The following is a 16,723-nucleotide window of genomic DNA, read 5'->3' as shown; positions in this document are numbered from 1 at the left end:
ATGACACCCTTCGTTGGAGAAGTCACGATGAGCAGCCTTGCACGCCAATGTCCATCTCGGCTTCAGCACGCGTGAACTTGTGCGAGATGTGTGGCGTTGGCGGGTGCGACAGACGCACAGAATGAGCAGCGTACGTCGCTCAGCAGCAACCGTCTCTGTCAGGAACAAATTCGATGCTGTATCCAAGGAGATCGTTCATTTACGTTGGGTGAAGAAGCTGCCAGGCATGAGATATCTTCTGTGACGATTGCGGTGATTGGCGTGCATCGCACGCCCAAATACTCGAGCCTCGGTAGTCGCAAGTTACATGAGTACGACTTGCTGTCGAAGTTATGTGGTGAGGACATGTCATGCAGTGGCGGCCAGAAAGCGAGACAACATCGACTTCAAATGATCGGCGGTGCTTCCCTTTGAGGACACGAGGCGGGCCTGGAGGCCGAGCAGATCTCATACACAGATGTGAATGACGTCGCACGGCAATACAAATGGGTCTACTACAAATTCTCGATTATTCTCGTGCGTGTGGGGTATGTACTGCCCCGCTGGAGTGTTCACCGAGATCGCTCGGTGAGTTTGGCGGATGACTTCAGATCGGCTTGGAGGTCAGTGTCGACTTGGACAAATGGCATGTTGCTGGTACGTCGGACGACGTTCCCGGTCATACATGCGGCTCAGAGAAGGGGCAGGAACGATTTAAAGCTGACGCGGGGATAGAAGTGTCATTCCGTCTATTGCCGCTTGAGATGCCGATGATCCCCCTATGGTCGTTCGGGAGGGAGGAGCGGACTCAACGCCTCGAGGGGGTCCGTGTCCGAGGTGGGTTCTGAACCAGTAGCATCAGCTAGATCTGGTCGGCTCGAGAAGCCGGCGAGATCGGCACGCAAATCGAGTCGTGCCGTCGTGCGGCCAGGGGATGGCTGAGTCAGGATATGCGCGATTTGTGCTCGGAATAGGGCCGGTCTCGGGAGGAGGATGGGGCGGGCATGGGACGCGATGAGCAATTAATCGGCGTCAGCGTACATATCGTCGGAAGACCGTGAGTGGCGTCCGAGCTGAGGGGTAGCGTCGGTGAAGGAAGGAATGGGTCTGGTCTCATAAACTACACCCTCCAGAACTCGACGTCTATCTTGAGCGACGCTCGGACAGGCCCGATCAGGCCCAATACAGTTGACTATCAGTCTAGCGAATCCGGGTACATAGGGGGATAGTTGGCCTTCGGTAGCCCCGCGTACCACGCGCTGGAAAGCCGTGGTAGTCCGCAGATAACCCATTTGCGCGCATGGGATAGAAAACCACAGGCAGATAATGCTCAACTTACGACTTGTTCCGACTGCACGAGGTCGGGAAGTGTGTTGTTTCGGGGTAAATGCAGTGGCGTGACCCAGGGTGCGATAACGAGATGACAGGAGGCCAATTGGCATATCGCCATTTCATTCATGTATCCGCGCGTTGAGGTTGAGTTTTATCATTCCGGATCGAACTGTAGACTTATGGGTGCTGTGGCATCAGAGGTTGAAGATGCCATGGGCGCCGGTTCTGCTGATGGTGCGAAGGAACTCAGACTGGATCAGATCAATCGAAGGGACGTCTCTGAGAGCTGATGGCCACATCACGATTTCGGACCAGGAAATGGGGCTTGGAGAAGCACTAACGACATGAACTTGCATGGGGCTGTGGCGACCGTTTCCGCGCGTCGCTACTGGCTGGAGGACGCCGCCGGCCTTCGCGACCAATCGAGGGAGGCGCGCGAACGTCGTACGAGCAGGATACGCCGACACGGGCTGGGACTGGCTGTTAATCGGTGGCGATGGCCAAGCAACGCTGAGTACCGTCGGCCTTTCTGCCGACCGACTCGCCAAAACCACGCTGGACCATGAGCGCACCGTTCCGGTTTCTCGACGTCCGCCCGTCCTGATTTGGGCAGGCGCACGTGAGCGAGCCGAACAGCCGACAGAGGGGGTTGAATCGGGGCGTTGGCCGGCGTTAGAGCGATAGCAGGCGCAACGTGCGCGCAATACGCCTGTGGACGGAGTACCAATGCGGGTCAGCGGCAGCGACTCCGCCGTGTACGACGGCGACGGCGGCGAAAGGCGTCTAAAGACGAGGGGGTCGGAAGAAGCGGATCAAAGAATGACCGCGGTGGCGGCCTGCTGTTTGCGCGTGTTGTGCTTGTTGATCAGTGCAGGGGGGATGAAATATAAACTCGGGGGTCGTGCACGTCGACGCTCCCTACTCTCTCCCCTCCACCTACTATCGTCCCCTCCAACCCCGCGCCCATCGCTACAAAAGCGCAAGGCCCTAGAGGCTCTTCCGTCCCCTCACCTACCACCGCTTCACTTCTCCTGCAAAGGACGCGCACAATATGTCCGACCCCGCCGTAGAAAAGGAGCCGGGTCCGGCCACCGAGCAACCCGCCGCCGGTGCCCCTGCGGGCGAGAAGAGGAAGAGAGAGTACAAGGACTTTGGCCATGAAGAGGAGAAAGCTACCCGTGAGTTTCGCGTCGCGCGCCCGTTCTCCGAACCCGCCAACACAACGAACCGAACTAACCTGTCGCCGCGCCAGATGCCAAGGTCGACATGTCCCAGATCGAACTCAAGGCCGAGGATCTCTACGACAAGGAGAAGGTCGATCTCGAGACGATTGTTATAGACGACGTCTTCAAGCTGCTTCAGTGCAATGATAATGGTCTTACGGATGAGGAGGCTGCTCGCCGTCTTGGTATTTTCGGTCCCAACAAGCTCGAGAGCGAGGAACAGAATCCCTTCCTCCAGGTTGGTTTATGGTTAGCTGTTTCCGCCGCACGAAATGCTGACGTGTCTTCCTGTAGTTCTTGAGCTTCATGTGGAACCCGCTCTCTTGGGTCATGGAGGCCGCTGCTCTTGTCGCCATTGCTCTGTCCAACGGCGAGCACCGCCCTCCGGATTGGTACGATTTCGTCGGTATCGTCCTCCTACTCTTCATCAACTCGGCCATCGGTTTCTACGAGGAGCGGAACGCTGGTAACGCGGTCAAGGCGCTCATGGACTCGCTCGCCCCGAAGGCCAAGGTCAAGCGCTCGGACAAGTGGAGGGAAATCGAATCCTCCGACCTCGTCCCCGGTGACATGATCTCGTTCAAGATTGGTGATATCGTTCCCGCCGACTGCCGTCTGACCGAGGCCATCAACGTCTCGATCGACCAGGCTGCTCTCACGGGCGAGTCTCTTCCCCAGAGCAAGAAGCTCGGTGACCAGTGCTTCTCGTGAGTGGATTGCGATAAATTCACCCACGTGCGTTTTTTAACCGTCCTCGCAGTGGTTCCACTTGCAAGCAGGGTGAAGCCGAGGGTGTCGTCATTTCCACCGGTCCCAACACGTTCTTCGGTCGCGCGGCGTCGCTCGTCGGTCAGGACGACGACACTACCGGTCACTTGCAGAAGATTTTGGCCCAGATCGGCTCGTTCTGCCTGATCTCGATCGGCCTTTTCGTTTTGCTCGAGATCGTCATCTTGTACCCGGCGTTCCACTATACCTATCGTCGCGGTCTCGACAACATCCTTGTGCTCTTGATCGGTGGTATCCCCATCGCCATGCCCACCGTGCTGTCCGTCACGCTCGCTGTCGGTGCCCAGCAGCTCGCAAAGCACAAGGCCATCGTCACCCGTATCACCGCCATTGAGGAATTGGCCGGCGTCACCATCTTGTGCTCTGACAAGACCGGTACTTTGACCACGAACAAGCTTACCATCGACCGTGGCACGATTAAGACATACGGCCCCTTCTCTCCCGAGGACGTTATCCTCCTTGCCGCTTACGCCTCGCGTACGGAGAACCAGGACGCCATCGACCAGTGTGTTGTCAACGCCATTGGCGACACGTCTCGCGCCCGCGCCGGTATCAAGCTTTTGGACTTCAAGCCGTTCAACCCCGTCGACAAGCGTACCGAGATTACCTACCGTGAAGAGGCCACCGGCAAGCTCAAGCGCGTCACCAAGGGTATGACGGGTATCATCATCGAGCTGTGCACGCGCAACAAGACCGATGAGATCGAGAACCGCCTTGAGGCTGACGTTGAGGAGTTCGCCACCCGTGGTCTTCGTGCGCTCGCTGTTGCCTACGAGGAACTTGACGGTCAGGACCCCGAGGGTGAGGGCAACGGCTTCGAGCTTATCGGCCTGCTCGCAATCTTCGACCCCCCTCGTGACGACACCAAGCAGACCATCGACGATGCGCTCGCCCTCGGCGTCAAGGTCAAGATGGTTACCGGTGACCAGCTCGCGATCGCGAAGGAGACCGGTCGTCGCCTCGGTCTCGGCGACCACATGTACCCCGCGAAGGTGCTTAAGGAGGGTCCCGCCCCCGGTGGCAAGCACGCTTCTCTTGATGAGATGATCATGGACGCCGATGGTTTCGCCGGTGTTTTCCCCGAGCACAAGTACGAGATCGTCAAGCGTCTCCAGGGTCTCGGTCATCTCTGCGCCATGACTGGTGACGGTGCCAACGACGCCCCCGCCCTGTCTCGTGCCAACGTTGGTATTGCTGTCGAGGGTGCCACTGATGCTGCTCGCGGTGCCGCCGACATCGTGCTCACCGAACCTGGTCTCTCCACCATCGTGCACGCCATTCGCGGTTCGCGTATCATCTTCCAGCGTATGAGGAACTACTCCATCTACGCTTGCGCCGTCACTATCCGTATCGTCGTTTGCTTCGCCATCCTCGCGTTTGCCTACAAGTTCGACTTCCCGCCGTTCATGATCCTTATCATCGCTCTCCTCAACGACGGCACCATCATGACCCTCTCTGTTGACCGTGTGCTCCCGTCCATGACGCCGGATAGCTGGGACCTTGGCGAAATCTTTGCCTACGCTGTCGCGTACGGTCTCTGGCTCACGCTGTCCACGTTAGTCCCCGTTTACCCCCCTCTGCCTCTACCTTGCTAACTGATCGATAGGATTGCCCTTGTTATCATCATCATCGAGACGACCTTCTTCCAGGACAAGTTCGGCGTTACCCTCGAGAACACGGGCACCGTTGACCACAACGACCGCGAGCTCCACATGATCGTTTACCTCCAGGTCGCCATCATCTCGCAGGCCCTCATCTTTGTCACCCGCTCGCACAGCTTCTTCTTCATGGAGCGCCCGTCGTTCGCCCTCATGGGTGCGTTCGGTATCGCGCAGTTGATCTCGTCCATCATCGCCGTCTACGCCAACTGGGGTTTCACCAAGGTCCACGGCATTTCTGGTGGATGGGTGGGTATCGTCTGGATCTGGGACATCATCTGGTTCCTGCCTCTCGACCTCATCAAGTTCGCTATGCGCGCCACCATCATCAAGTGGCTCCGTGCCCGCCACGAGCGCGCCATGTCGGCCGAAGTCAAGGCTTCGTCTTCCGGCGTCCCCATGACCCGCACTCAGTCCCGCGCCGCCTCCGTCCACGAATCCCTGTACTCGAACCGTGTCGGTTTCCTCCGTCGTGCCGCCCGCAAGGTCGGTTTCGGCAACAGGATCAAAATGCGCCCCGAGGAACTGCAGCGCTTCAGCTCCATCCAGGCCCAGCAGACTGGTGCCGTTCTCGCGCGTCACCCCAGCCGTCCGCAAGCAACAGCATAGATCTCCTAGACTCGCATACATTTCGCGTTGCCTCCTTTGCCTCACTCTTAATAATCTCTTGATTTCCTTCGACCCTTCGGGTGCACGCTTTGCCGCGGGTGTAGCGGCAATCGCGCTGAGGGCGACGGGCCGGGAAGACGTTCTTTCACGATTTAGTTTCGTCACGATGTTGCCATAGGAATATAATATATGTCAATCAAACATCTACACATTCTATACACATTTCGGTGCTCGCATTCTGAACTTCCGCTTGCTCGATGTAGGTCGAACGAGTCGCTGTTGATTTTGAGAAGACTGATGAGACTAATGTGTGGATTGCTCGATATCGTCGTGCTTGTCGATGCATTGATCATGAAGCAAGTTGTGCATATGTTGCAGGTCTATGTACATTCCAAGGACATTCACAACTCCTCATGGGTGACGACACCCTCGACATCCGCCGCAGTATCGCCTTCACCCTGCATTCCTGCGACCTCTGCATTCGAGGGCGCGGAGGGTGGAGGCGGCACCTCGCCAGCCAATGCATTGACGTCGCTGGCGATGGAGGACGAACGCAGTAAACCGGCTTCCGTTAAGTGGCGTGTTAGACGTGCCACCTCGGCGTCGTACTCTTCCCACTCGGGTATCTTCCGTGCACGTTCGAGCTTCGGTTCCTTCTGGAATGGGATGAGTTCCGCGTTCTCCGGTCAGGTACGAGTGACGGTACTTACGGTGAGAGGATTCTGGCAAAGGTCAATGGTCTTGGCTCGATGCAAGCGATCTTTGCTGCCTAGATGATTTGGCACATCAGGAGAGCTCCGGCGACGGAACTGTGATTAGGACATACACCACGTTTCACACTACATCGTAGAGGTGTGGTTGATCAATAACAGCGTTGCGCGTGAAGCCGAGCTATAGATGCCTACCCATAACCAGTCTTCATGGAGCGAGAACTGTAACCGCCAGAGTGAGAACGCATTGAAGCACAGATGAGAGCGATAACGCACTATGGGTACTTCACGCTGAAGGTTGTTGGGCAGATCTGAAGACAAATACGCTCGTCAGTAGACTAGTTCATCCTAGAGACGGTGCACTGCCGACCTTGGTCGAGGTTCGCAAGCGAGTTCGGGTCGGCCGAGAGTTGTTGATAATGCCCGCGAAGGATATCCTAGGAAGGAACACGTCACACGTGGGTTTGTGGATGCATTCATGAAGCGTACCCCTGCTGCCATCTATCGGAATAGCGATGAGCTTAATCACAGCCGACCGCCGATTAGAGCTGCAATAACGCACCTTCCGGAACTTGTCCAGGTCCACCACGTACAGTGCACTGCAATACTCAGGCCATTTGAGCATGGGCATGAAAGATCAAATCTCAGACGCACCTGATATGATAAGGGAGGCCTTTGAGGAAGTCTTTCCAGTAACCTGTTTTCCAAAATCTGAAGCCCTCCATGTCGGTGTTGTCATCTCCCATGGGAGTATATCCGTATGGCGCGCCATGCAGGTCCAGGTCCACTAGTTCCTTCAAGTCCGCCCTCACAATCTGGTCCGCGTCCACGAATATCACTTTCTTGAGGTCCATAGGGAACAGAACGTCAAGAAACAAGATTTTATACGCCCAGATGATACGCTGCTTCTCTTTCTGGGCTCGCAGCCAAGAAGGCCACTTGTAGGTAACGAGCTCGTATTGGAAGTTATAAGCAGCGGCGAAATGCGGTATGAATTCCTGGATATATAGACATGATCAGATGTGCATGGCACCAAGCTCACTGACACTCGACTCACGAGGAATGAAGGTGAAAGGAAGTTTTCGATGAACCAAAACTTCACCGTGCTATTGGTGTTGCGGAGGACACTAAGCACCATGATGGACAAGAAACGCTGAGAAGCCAGTTAGGAATTCTGCACAACGACGCCGCGACTATAGCTCCTTACCTCGTATAATAAACCCGAGGCTACAGTGAAGACATTGATCTCCGCCTGTTGGGACACTGCAACTAGATCTGTAGAGGGTGCCGGTTCCGGTCTGAACCAAGACTTAATCCTACGAGGTATCCAGCGTTAGTGAGCGTGACACATATTGCTAAGGCACTGATCGACCTGGATGCAATGCTGTCTAAGAGGCCGTCTGGTTCATCGTCCTCGAAGGTGAGATCCGCGAGGACGTCGTAATGGCCCTTCCCAGGAATTCTAGCCAGCCTTGGATATACGGTCAAGCCCTCAAAGTCCGTTAGTGTGATCTCATCTCCAATCTGCTGGACAGTCGGACTGTCCCATCCTTCGTTGCCGACACTTTCCATCTCAAAGAGTTCCTTCCCGCGCCCTGGCCTGATTTCCAGATGGTAGATTCCTGGCGTTGCTCTAAACTGTAGGTATCCTAGGTTCGCCATTATTTGCGTATCACCGACGGAGGAAGAGTTGTCAGTCTTCAACTGAAGCTGAAGGCCTCTGGGTGGTGAATTGGTCAGAGTATCGCGAGCATGACCTTCGATAACGAGATAGTCCAGCTCGTAGGTGGCTTCTACCACCTCTTCCGAGGATAATCCGTTCAACTGTATATTGTCAAGATCATGGAATGCTTCTCGCGGGCGAGCTAGCCACGCCTTAGGTACGTCCATGCCAAGCGTGTAAATGGGCTGAGTTGGGAGGTCATCGAAGGTAACCATTGCAGGGACCTCGTCGCTACACAACCGTCAGTTGATCATCCTCGAGCTTGACAAATGGCACAAACCCGTTTACGTCGAACACGAGACTAGGAAGAACTTGAAACCTGTAGAACCTCTTCAGGGGAACCTGGCACGCGGTAAGGTAATATGCGAGCGAGACAAGCGATGAAGCATACTTCACGGAATCCGGGCGGGTGAATAATGATCTTGATGAACACGTCTGGAATGGAGGAGAGCCACTGCATGAACTCATTAGTACGGTCAAAGCATCAAACTATCGGCGAGCCGTACCTCTGCTATACTAGACCACTTCTGGGCTGCCTCGCTCAGCGGATCAACCAGGATGGCGATTTGATACAGCGCAGTAGATATGTCACCGCTTTCAAACGAGCTGAGGCAGGATATGATTATTACTCAATGACGGCGAAGAAAACAAGGGGCCTACATACGTGTACGTGTTGTCCAGGAGATTGTAGTTGCGACGTCGAGGTTGAGCGGGGACATTGTAGAGGCCGGACTCGGTGGGTTCGGGCATAGCGATTGTCGAGAGAATAGATGACGCTATGTTCAATATGTCTGCTGATGACACTCTGAATCTCGTTCAGCGATGCATGCATCGGGTTGGTCAGGAGGAAACCTCACCTATCCTTCTGCAGGAAAGAAGGCGTTACATCCGCAAGCGCGGCCAATACAGGGCCCACACGCTTCCGAAGTTCATACGAGGCGAGCGTGCGGAAGTCAGCTGCGTGGAATTCTCCAGCTTTGAAGGGACCGATGAGCTGCACTCGGTCAGTGAGGCACTGGCGAGCATTCGGGCATTGCACTCACTCGACCATTGATCAATACAGCTTGCGCTCCAGCAGATAGGCCCAGTCGGCTTAGAATGGTCTTGCTCGCCTCTGCTGATGTAGTGTGTTGGTCATCCTCGGAATCACTCCGTTCGTCGCCTGCAAGTTCCCCTAAGACATTTTGCGGTGGCGTAGGCACCTGCTGGGCATCTTCTACATCGAACCCGAGAGATCTTAGGAGATCGCTCTTGGGTATGGAAGTATGGTGTTTCAGAAGGAGTTTTCGGAAGGCAGAGGCATGGACAGTATCCTCCGACAGGCCGGAGGCAGCGGATGGATTGTGGAGGAAACCGATACGGGCAGTTCCGTCCTGCGAAGAAATTGGAACCACGCATGGCGAAATCAAGGGACAGACGAACCATAGAGATCAGCGCCTCTCGTGCAAGCGTGAGACCTTCTTCGCTGTCGAAATCAGCGATAATAACCTCAGTAAGCGGTGTCTGTGATTCTGCGGCACTGTCTGTGCCTCTATTAGGTCATGCTTCAGCGTTACGTGTAGAGCGACTCACTAGGATAGACATAAGCCGCTCCCAGCTCCACGTCACGGAATAGCTCATGAAGATTGAAGACACGGATAGCCTCGAACCCGGTTTGGTGAATATAGCGGTTCCTTGTTTGAGCCGTGGTGGGCAAATCGTAAAAGTAGGTGGACATATCCCCTGCGTTCTCGTCGCTGAGCTCCGTGGTGTATATCCTCTGCTGCAGATGGAGCATCTGCTGGCTGATTTCGTTCTGCATGTTACGCAGGAACTCCTACAATCACATCGAGTGAGTGTGTCAACTCCGCAAGGACTATACGGAACCCACATCGTCGATGTCGAAGTGTTTACCGTTGACAAAAGCGTGTCCCGTGGGCGAAGAACTGGCGTCCGCCTGTAAACGTTGCGTATATGCGCGCACTTTGTCCAGAGACGGGCTGTTAACGACCTCCTCGAAGGTCAGAAGCGGTTCCTGTCCTTCAGCTAGCTCGACACCGTTTATCAAAGCCTGAAATTCTTGTCGGACAATATTCCAGTTCACAGTAGGAGTAACCATATCCGAAGGCATGCGAGTTTGTGCATTCTGGGGACACGAATAGCGTTAATTCATCCTGGAATTTCGTACGAGAAAAACTGACCATGCGTATGAATTCTATCGTTTTTGCTCTCCCAACGGTCTGAATGAGATAATAGAATATCTTCGCCATCTTCTCACCTAGAGACGACGGTCTCCATCAACGCCGATTTATCAGAAGAATGGATGAAAAATTTGCCCACCGTCTTCCGTCTCTACCATGGGAACCACACCGAAACGTAGAGGGAAGTTACGATTGATGATGTTCCAGACAGCGTTGCCGATGAAACCATGGCTACTTGTCTTAGACAAGTCGAGGACGAGGACGACGTTATACAGATTGAGCTTCACATTGTGGAATTGTCCTGGATATAGCGGTCGAAGAAGCTGACGGGAATGGTACGGGTGAGGCCGGTGCCTTAAGTCGACGGAGCAAGAAACACACCGTGTTCAAAGATGATGGCCATGACGCGTAACGCGAGTCCTTCTCAAGATCATTCCACCAAACGATCGTGTTGCCACCTTCGAGCCGGTCGCTGGCATCGAAAATACCATCAAGCACATCCTTTTCACCTTGAAGCGAGCCAACGGCGCTGTGGGTCATGAGATCAATCGATTGCTCTGCGGTCAGGCCGAGTGATGTGAGAGAGTGCACAAAGCCGCGTTCCTTGCGCAAAAGACGAAGTAGACTGCCCAAAAGAAAGGAGTATCTCATTGAGCATCGGCATATAAGGAATGGTATATGTTCCTGGTACTTGCGAGAATGGGTTTATGTCCGTCTCCGGTACGGTTTTGCCATTGATCCAAATCATGCTCATGCCGGGCTGAGCACGTGCCATGTTTGCCTGGATTTCCATCGCAACACTCTCGTTCACGTTCACTCTTCGGGAAATCGATGTTGCATAACGAGGGAAGTTCTGAGAAATTTGCTTCAGCGTAGCCAAGGGTTCTTCAGAATCTGCGATGAGCTGGGCGGTCTGGAAGCCGATCTCTGAAGGAGCATGTCAACATGCGGGGCTTGACGATATCGTTAGCATAGACGAGACGCACGCAATAGCTCATCCTCGGTCAGTGGAGAGTTGTTATCCGCGGTGGAGTTCAGAGGGTAGGCTTCCAGCAGTTGCAATATGGGATCTTTAGTCAGCAGCGTACCCTCTGCCTCCTTGATACCCGAATCATCATCTACTGATCCAGATTCTGGGCACGAGCAGTTAGACAAAAGTAATCCCAGGCCCAGACTTGGCTTTACCTTGACCACGCGTTCTGCGGTCATCTATGGCAAGATAGTCCATCTTCTTCAGGTCCAAAGTTACGCCATAACCGGAGAGGTAGGTCTTGTGCAACGTCCGTCCTGACCTGGCATGGACAGGCATGTGGCGGAAAACGTATTCTATCCGATGGTCACGCCCACTTGCAAGGGAAAGCAAGTAAGAATGGAGCTCCCGGAAGTTATCCGAAGCAGGGGAACCGTAGAGGATGGCCGTATGCGGTGGACGCTCAGCAGCAGGACTAACGGAAGGATAGATGTGGTCGAACGCGAGAGTTTTCGGCCTTGACGGTGGTACAAGCCTACAAATACAACGACTTGAATTGGATATTCTTCACCAGTACCGTACATTAGCACGTACGATGTGTTGTTGCTTTGAGCTGGTTCGACAGTCTCGTGTCCAACCAAGCGTACCAATGTCTCCAAATCACACACTGGTACCCCATACCAATCCACCCACGACTGCCCGTCGCACACGGATCCGAGCTGAGACGGCCCGTGCTCGTAGTGCTGATAGTAAGCTTGAATCTTAGGTCCAGAGGCGTGCAATGCGAGGTTCAGCCGGACGGCAGAGGCCAGACCGGACTCGGAGAGATATCCTGCATCAAGAGCTGTTTGAAGTGTCGCTTGGTACGTAGCTTCAGGCGTCATGTCCTGGAATATTATCCTATGTTCAGGGTCGGTGATCGCATCCAGTACTCCGAAGAAGGAATCAGGGCTTTCCGAGTCGATGGATTCGCTGGGGGGGGGTGACAAAGGGTCAACAGGACAGGGAAAACATAACGTGCTGGAGAACTCACAGAATTTCTGCCAATAACGGAGTAGCGGGCCATGACGTCCGCAAGGCTACCCGGACGGACGGCGATGCAAGCACCCTCCCGTTCAGGATACTGAGGGCACATATTGCAGTCTTCCACCTCCGATTACGCGTCCTCATGCTCAGCGAGTAGGTCGTACGTTATAGGCTTCGCGCAAGCCGGGGGTACGTGGAGGAGATTATGACTGGTGCTCAACACAGATCGCCACGTATACCTGGACAGTACACACAACCGCGTGTCGGAGCTGCGTCCGGAGTTATTGCGGGTTCAGCGGGCACAAAATCAAGGCATCCACAGGTGGGAAGAGTGATAGGACGATGATCCAAGAGGTCTAACGACGAAGCGACCAGTCAAATGAAAGGATAGAAATAATGTGCAAGGGCAATGTCTGTCTATGTGTTTGAAATTCGGAGGCGGTGCTAAAGCCTGAGTTGCGCGCTTTTATTCAAGACTCAATGGTAACCACGATCGTTCGCCTCATAGTCTATGCATGCGTTCATCGTAGACACGACCGTGGCCTTCCAAGCCTTACGTATATCCCCATTTCTCTATAGATGTGCAATATGCGCGGGTTGGAGTTTGATACAACGGTGGTGTTACAACAGAGTCCGTAAAGATAGCACTCAGTAGGCGCGGTATTGATACACCGGAGGCACGACCTCCGGAACTACTTGTCCTCGTGTGCAAGAAACTCGAACGCCTCCATCGAGTTCCTGTTCAAGCCCGGGCAGGTTAGGCAGCGACCGCTCTCGGGCTTTGTGGATGTTACGCCGCAGCCGGCTGGGATCTTGCATCCGGATGACGGATGCCTGTCTGGTAGGCAACGGAGTGCGATCCCGATGCGCTAGGGTAGGCCTTTCCACTGGAGAATCGTATGCAAGCGTACTGTCGGATGACCGATAGGCAACTCCCCCGTAGGCGCTTGAATGCGTTGGATACGAACGGTGTCGCTCAGTTTCGACGGGAGATGCAAACAGTTTTAAAGGTGATGACTCGGCTGGCGAATGGAACGGATTGGTCCAATAAGTTCCCGAAGGAGAATTGGATGTAGAGTAAATTATGCTGTTCCGGCTGTATCGATCCCCAGGGCTAACTGAGACAGGACTGGAGTGTATCGGGAGGAGTGAATCAGGTCCATATCCTGGTGAATAGAAAGAAGCGTCTGTCCAAGGCCTCGATCAGGTTCATTTATGCAGGGCACAATCCGAGTATACTTACCGGACAAACTGCGAGCCTTCTCAAATGGTGTGGGAGACATGAGCCGTTTTCGTCTATTACGCCGCCAGGCAAATACGAGCACGGCGACCAGACAGCTCAGCGCCAATAATGCTCCGATGACGATTCCTGCTACATCCCCTAGAAGCGAGGAGAAGGGGTCAAATAACGTCCGTCAAGATAAGACTCAGAAGTCACCTTTAGATATGCCGTCGGATTTGCCTCCATCACCGTTATTATTGTTGTTATGTTTTGATCTATTGTTGCTGTTGTTCTGGTTGTTGTTGCCGGTGTTAGAGGAGCTTGCGGAAACTGTGCTGGCAGCATCTGCAGCGGTCCCTGACCCTGCCATCCCAGCCACGATCGCTGCGGGCGATGGTGTATACTCCAGATAATCAAGAAAGAAGGGGCTATTGCCGCCTGTCTCAGAGGTGATCACCAGAGTGTGCTCGCCATCCTGCAATTGGGGGGAACGAAAGAACATCTGCTGGAACAGAGGGTGTCCGGTTTTTGCCACATTGTTGGGCGTCCCTGCCGCTCCGTCAAGCGAATAGGTGGATTTACTCCCCCCCGGGGCGATGGAACCAAAGACGGCTATGCCAGTGCCTGCAATGAACAGGTTTGTGAGTTGTCCCGGACGCCATTCGTATCAGCGACGCACCGTTGAACGTGAATTGAATAGTCGAGCCAGCATTTCCTGTGAAATGACTAGTGGAATTGAATCTGCGGATAGTCCATCTGCATCAGCAATCGGCTACATGTTGAAGCGTGCTGAAAACACTCACTCGGCCTGCACATTTGACCTGCTGTTCCAAGGACCTCTATAGACCAGTCTCGGGTCGGTATCGTCGACCATTATCTCGAAAAGAGCGGAATTGCTGGCCATAGCAGCGGATTACGAAGCAAAAGAACGAGAAGTTTTTGGAGAACGTCGAAGAGGGTCAATTGCGACGACACCATCCTGCAAATATAAGGGACCGCCGCAGCGATCCTGGGCAGTGGTACCTGGAAAAGGTCCATATTCGTGCTGGGAGTGGTTGTCCAGTAGACGACCTGCGTCTTTCTGATTGACGATCTCGAAAGGGGGGAGAATCCACGAAGAAGCTCCGCCAAAATAGACTCCGAGGAAGCCCCGACTCCGACAGTGCCTCCTCGGCGTAGTCGCCCGAACATAAATAAGTACGCTAATGGATGCGATACCACTAGAGAAATCATAACGAACATGTCATGCATCAACTCGAAGGATAAGTTACTTTGACGTCGAGCGCAAGACCTTTGGCAGGACGACGTAGCTAGCCGTGTGACCACAACTCCATACGGGCACGTCGGGGAAACCTTACCCCATAGCAACAATTGAACAGTTAAGAGTAAAGCGGGCGTGCGGAGGATATACGTAGTAGGCCGTCCGAGTGGTCAAAGAGTCCGAGATATCGATGCTAGATGCTACGGGGTATCATGAGCTTGTTTCTCGAGACGATCATGCCCGAAGCCAGATGTACAAAATAGTCCGAAGTACGTAATACGTACTATACGAGCGTCCTTGTGACTTTCTGATCGTGTGCACAATGAAGAAACAATCGCGCGTCATCGACGGCCCAGCGCGAGATAGACTTTGCGGTGATGAATGCCTAATACTCCCCATAGGCCGGGGGGACCGAGCCCGCAGTTGCAGAAGTGAGACCTGTACCAGCTCGCGAAACCGGTGTTATTCGGATTCCAGCGTCTTGGTGCTGGTGCGGTGGTCGATGGGAGATGGTCTGCGGGTATGAACGTTCCGCCTTCTGACTTGGTCCATTGCCTGCTCTAAGGGACATGGGGACGTCGCTTCCCACGGTGAATTCCTGCGGAAGGTTCACTTCCAGGCTTTCAGCGGACGTTGACGCACGTTGGACATAAAGGTCGAGATCAAGCTGAGACTCGAAGCTATGTCCCGAGGATGATGACACAACCCTCGATTCATACGATGAACTGGCGTTAGGTCGCTGAAAGATGGACAAGCTTTCAGGCTTGTCGCGTCGTACTACTGTGGTTGGAGGGACGTAAGGTGTCACGTTGGCGAAAGGAGTGATGGTGAAGTCTCGAGCCCTATAGCTCGGGGGAAACTCTTGCTGGACGATTGGGGCTATCCGAGCTTCAGCTCGAGCATAAAGACTTTTGCGGCACAAGACTCACGAGGGGAATACAGGAGACCATCCTTCATTGACGGATCTTCCTGGACTCTGCGAACTCTGTATCGCCTCCAGTAGCAGAGTGCAAGCGCCGCAAGCGACACGATTGCCAATCCCGACAATAATGCCCCCACGATAACCGCGGCACGAGGAGAATGGTTGGCGTTCGGCGGAGGACGGGTAGTGGTGAAGGTTATATAATCCAGTAAGAAGTCGCCGCCGGATTGGTAGCTGACGTTGAGCTGATGAGAACCTTCTACAAGCGGAGGGGACTGATAGAATATGTGACGTTGCAAAGAGTGACCATCGGAGACATTCGGGGCACAATACAAGGCCCATTCTCCTGTCCAGTTGTTTCCAGCCGTATTATGGCCTCCATCGATCACGTACATCGAGGATGCTGGACCGTTCACAGCGTCCCATGGTGGCACCGTACCATATACAGTGACAGATGTACCTAACAACGAACGAGTGAGATCAATAACATCGGCTGGTAGATTGGTTGTACCCATGAACCTCACAACGGCATACGCGCCCGCGTGAGCCCGATGAATAGTGTTATTTAGCGCACCCGGTGAAGGCGCTGCGAGAAAGAAGTATTGAGCAGGTTGTGATTGCGTATACTAGTAGGGTCATTCGCACCAGAAGTATTCCATTCGCCATAGAATCTGATGCCATGCGCCTCACTTTCAGATGCAGCATCGTCGATAGTGACAGTGTAAAGAGGGGACATTGCCAGCAATTTGCCAGAACAGATGTGCTATACGAGAATCGGAGCGTCACCAGGACATGCGGGGCGAGAAGAAACTCGGCGGCAGCTTTGTGAGCTGCTTTTCCCTCTAGCTTCGTGAGAGTCGGATGATGTGTAGTGAAGGTCCGGAATAGTATCTGGTGATCGCACCGCGAACATCACAAAAGGAGCATGGGCGCTGATTTCTATCATCCATCCTATGACATTCCGAGGGTGACCGATTCCATATAATGGTGTCCAGTTGCGTCCGAGGCTGATGGGAATCACGAAAACCGTCCAGAAGCAACGTCCCAGTCGGTTTGGGACATGTTATGGCCGTCCTTTGCCCGACTGTAGTAATCACGGAGATCCGAAGTAGGAGTGCC

The 16,723-nt window shown here is 54.0% G+C and overlaps 4 protein-coding genes across 4 annotated transcripts; 1 reads left to right on the top strand and 3 right to left on the bottom strand.

Annotated features, from left to right (window-relative positions):
- Nucleotides 1-2,362: 2,362 nt before the first annotated feature.
- PUNSTDRAFT_69154 (plasma-membrane proton-e) lies at nt 2,363-5,590 on the top strand (the record flags this gene model as incomplete). Its single annotated transcript, XM_007384056.1, has 5 exons — nt 2,363-2,489; nt 2,564-2,772; nt 2,829-3,241; nt 3,295-4,878; nt 4,930-5,590. The coding sequence occupies 5 exons, from the start codon at nt 2,363-2,365 to the stop codon at nt 5,588-5,590; spliced, it is 2,994 nt and encodes a 997-aa protein (XP_007384118.1).
- A 347-nt stretch (nt 5,591-5,937) lies between these two features.
- On the bottom strand, nt 5,938-12,343 carry PUNSTDRAFT_143841 (glycosyltransferase family 24 protein; the record flags this gene model as incomplete). The annotated part of the gene is made up of 29 exons (XM_007384055.1): nt 5,938-6,246; nt 6,301-6,359; nt 6,417-6,429; nt 6,496-6,522; nt 6,577-6,611; nt 6,671-6,737; nt 6,790-6,801; nt 6,863-6,899; nt 6,955-7,298; nt 7,358-7,453; nt 7,508-7,616; nt 7,673-8,254; nt 8,304-8,365; nt 8,415-8,477; nt 8,530-8,629; nt 8,688-8,828; nt 8,881-9,017; nt 9,067-9,396; nt 9,446-9,546; nt 9,596-9,839; nt 9,894-10,148; nt 10,204-10,280; nt 10,343-10,526; nt 10,585-10,828; nt 10,899-11,130; nt 11,190-11,336; nt 11,389-11,708; nt 11,768-12,145; nt 12,207-12,343. The coding sequence occupies 29 exons, from the start codon at nt 12,341-12,343 to the stop codon at nt 5,992-5,994; spliced, it is 4,788 nt and encodes a 1,595-aa protein (XP_007384117.1). The 3' UTR covers nt 5,938-5,991.
- A 734-nt stretch (nt 12,344-13,077) lies between these two features.
- Nucleotides 13,078-14,325, bottom strand: PUNSTDRAFT_126329 (uncharacterized protein; the record flags this gene model as incomplete). The annotated part of the gene is made up of 5 exons (XM_007384054.1): nt 13,078-13,386; nt 13,443-13,580; nt 13,638-14,045; nt 14,101-14,162; nt 14,225-14,325. Coding segments are annotated over 5 exons (1,017 nt in total), but the record flags the coding sequence as incomplete, so codon positions are not given.
- Nucleotides 14,326-15,067: 742 nt separating this feature from the next.
- PUNSTDRAFT_143839 (uncharacterized protein) lies at nt 15,068-16,583 on the bottom strand (the record flags this gene model as incomplete). Its single annotated transcript, XM_007384053.1, has 4 exons — nt 16,250-16,583; nt 16,116-16,190; nt 15,612-16,064; nt 15,068-15,561 (listed from the first exon to the last, which is right to left on the bottom strand). Exons 1-4 carry the CDS (start codon nt 16,338-16,340, stop codon nt 15,068-15,070), a joined length of 1,113 nt encoding a protein of 370 aa, XP_007384115.1. The 5' UTR covers nt 16,341-16,583.
- Nucleotides 16,584-16,723: the final 140 nt, after the last annotated feature.

This window comes from Punctularia strigosozonata (genome assembly GCF_000264995.1).
Source record: "Punctularia strigosozonata HHB-11173 SS5 unplaced genomic scaffold PUNSTscaffold_7, whole genome shotgun sequence".
NCBI classification, from domain to species: domain Eukaryota; kingdom Fungi; phylum Basidiomycota; class Agaricomycetes; order Corticiales; family Punctulariaceae; genus Punctularia; species Punctularia strigosozonata.
Note: the sequence above shows the minus strand (reverse complement) of the source record. Positions and strands in the feature narration are given on the sequence as shown.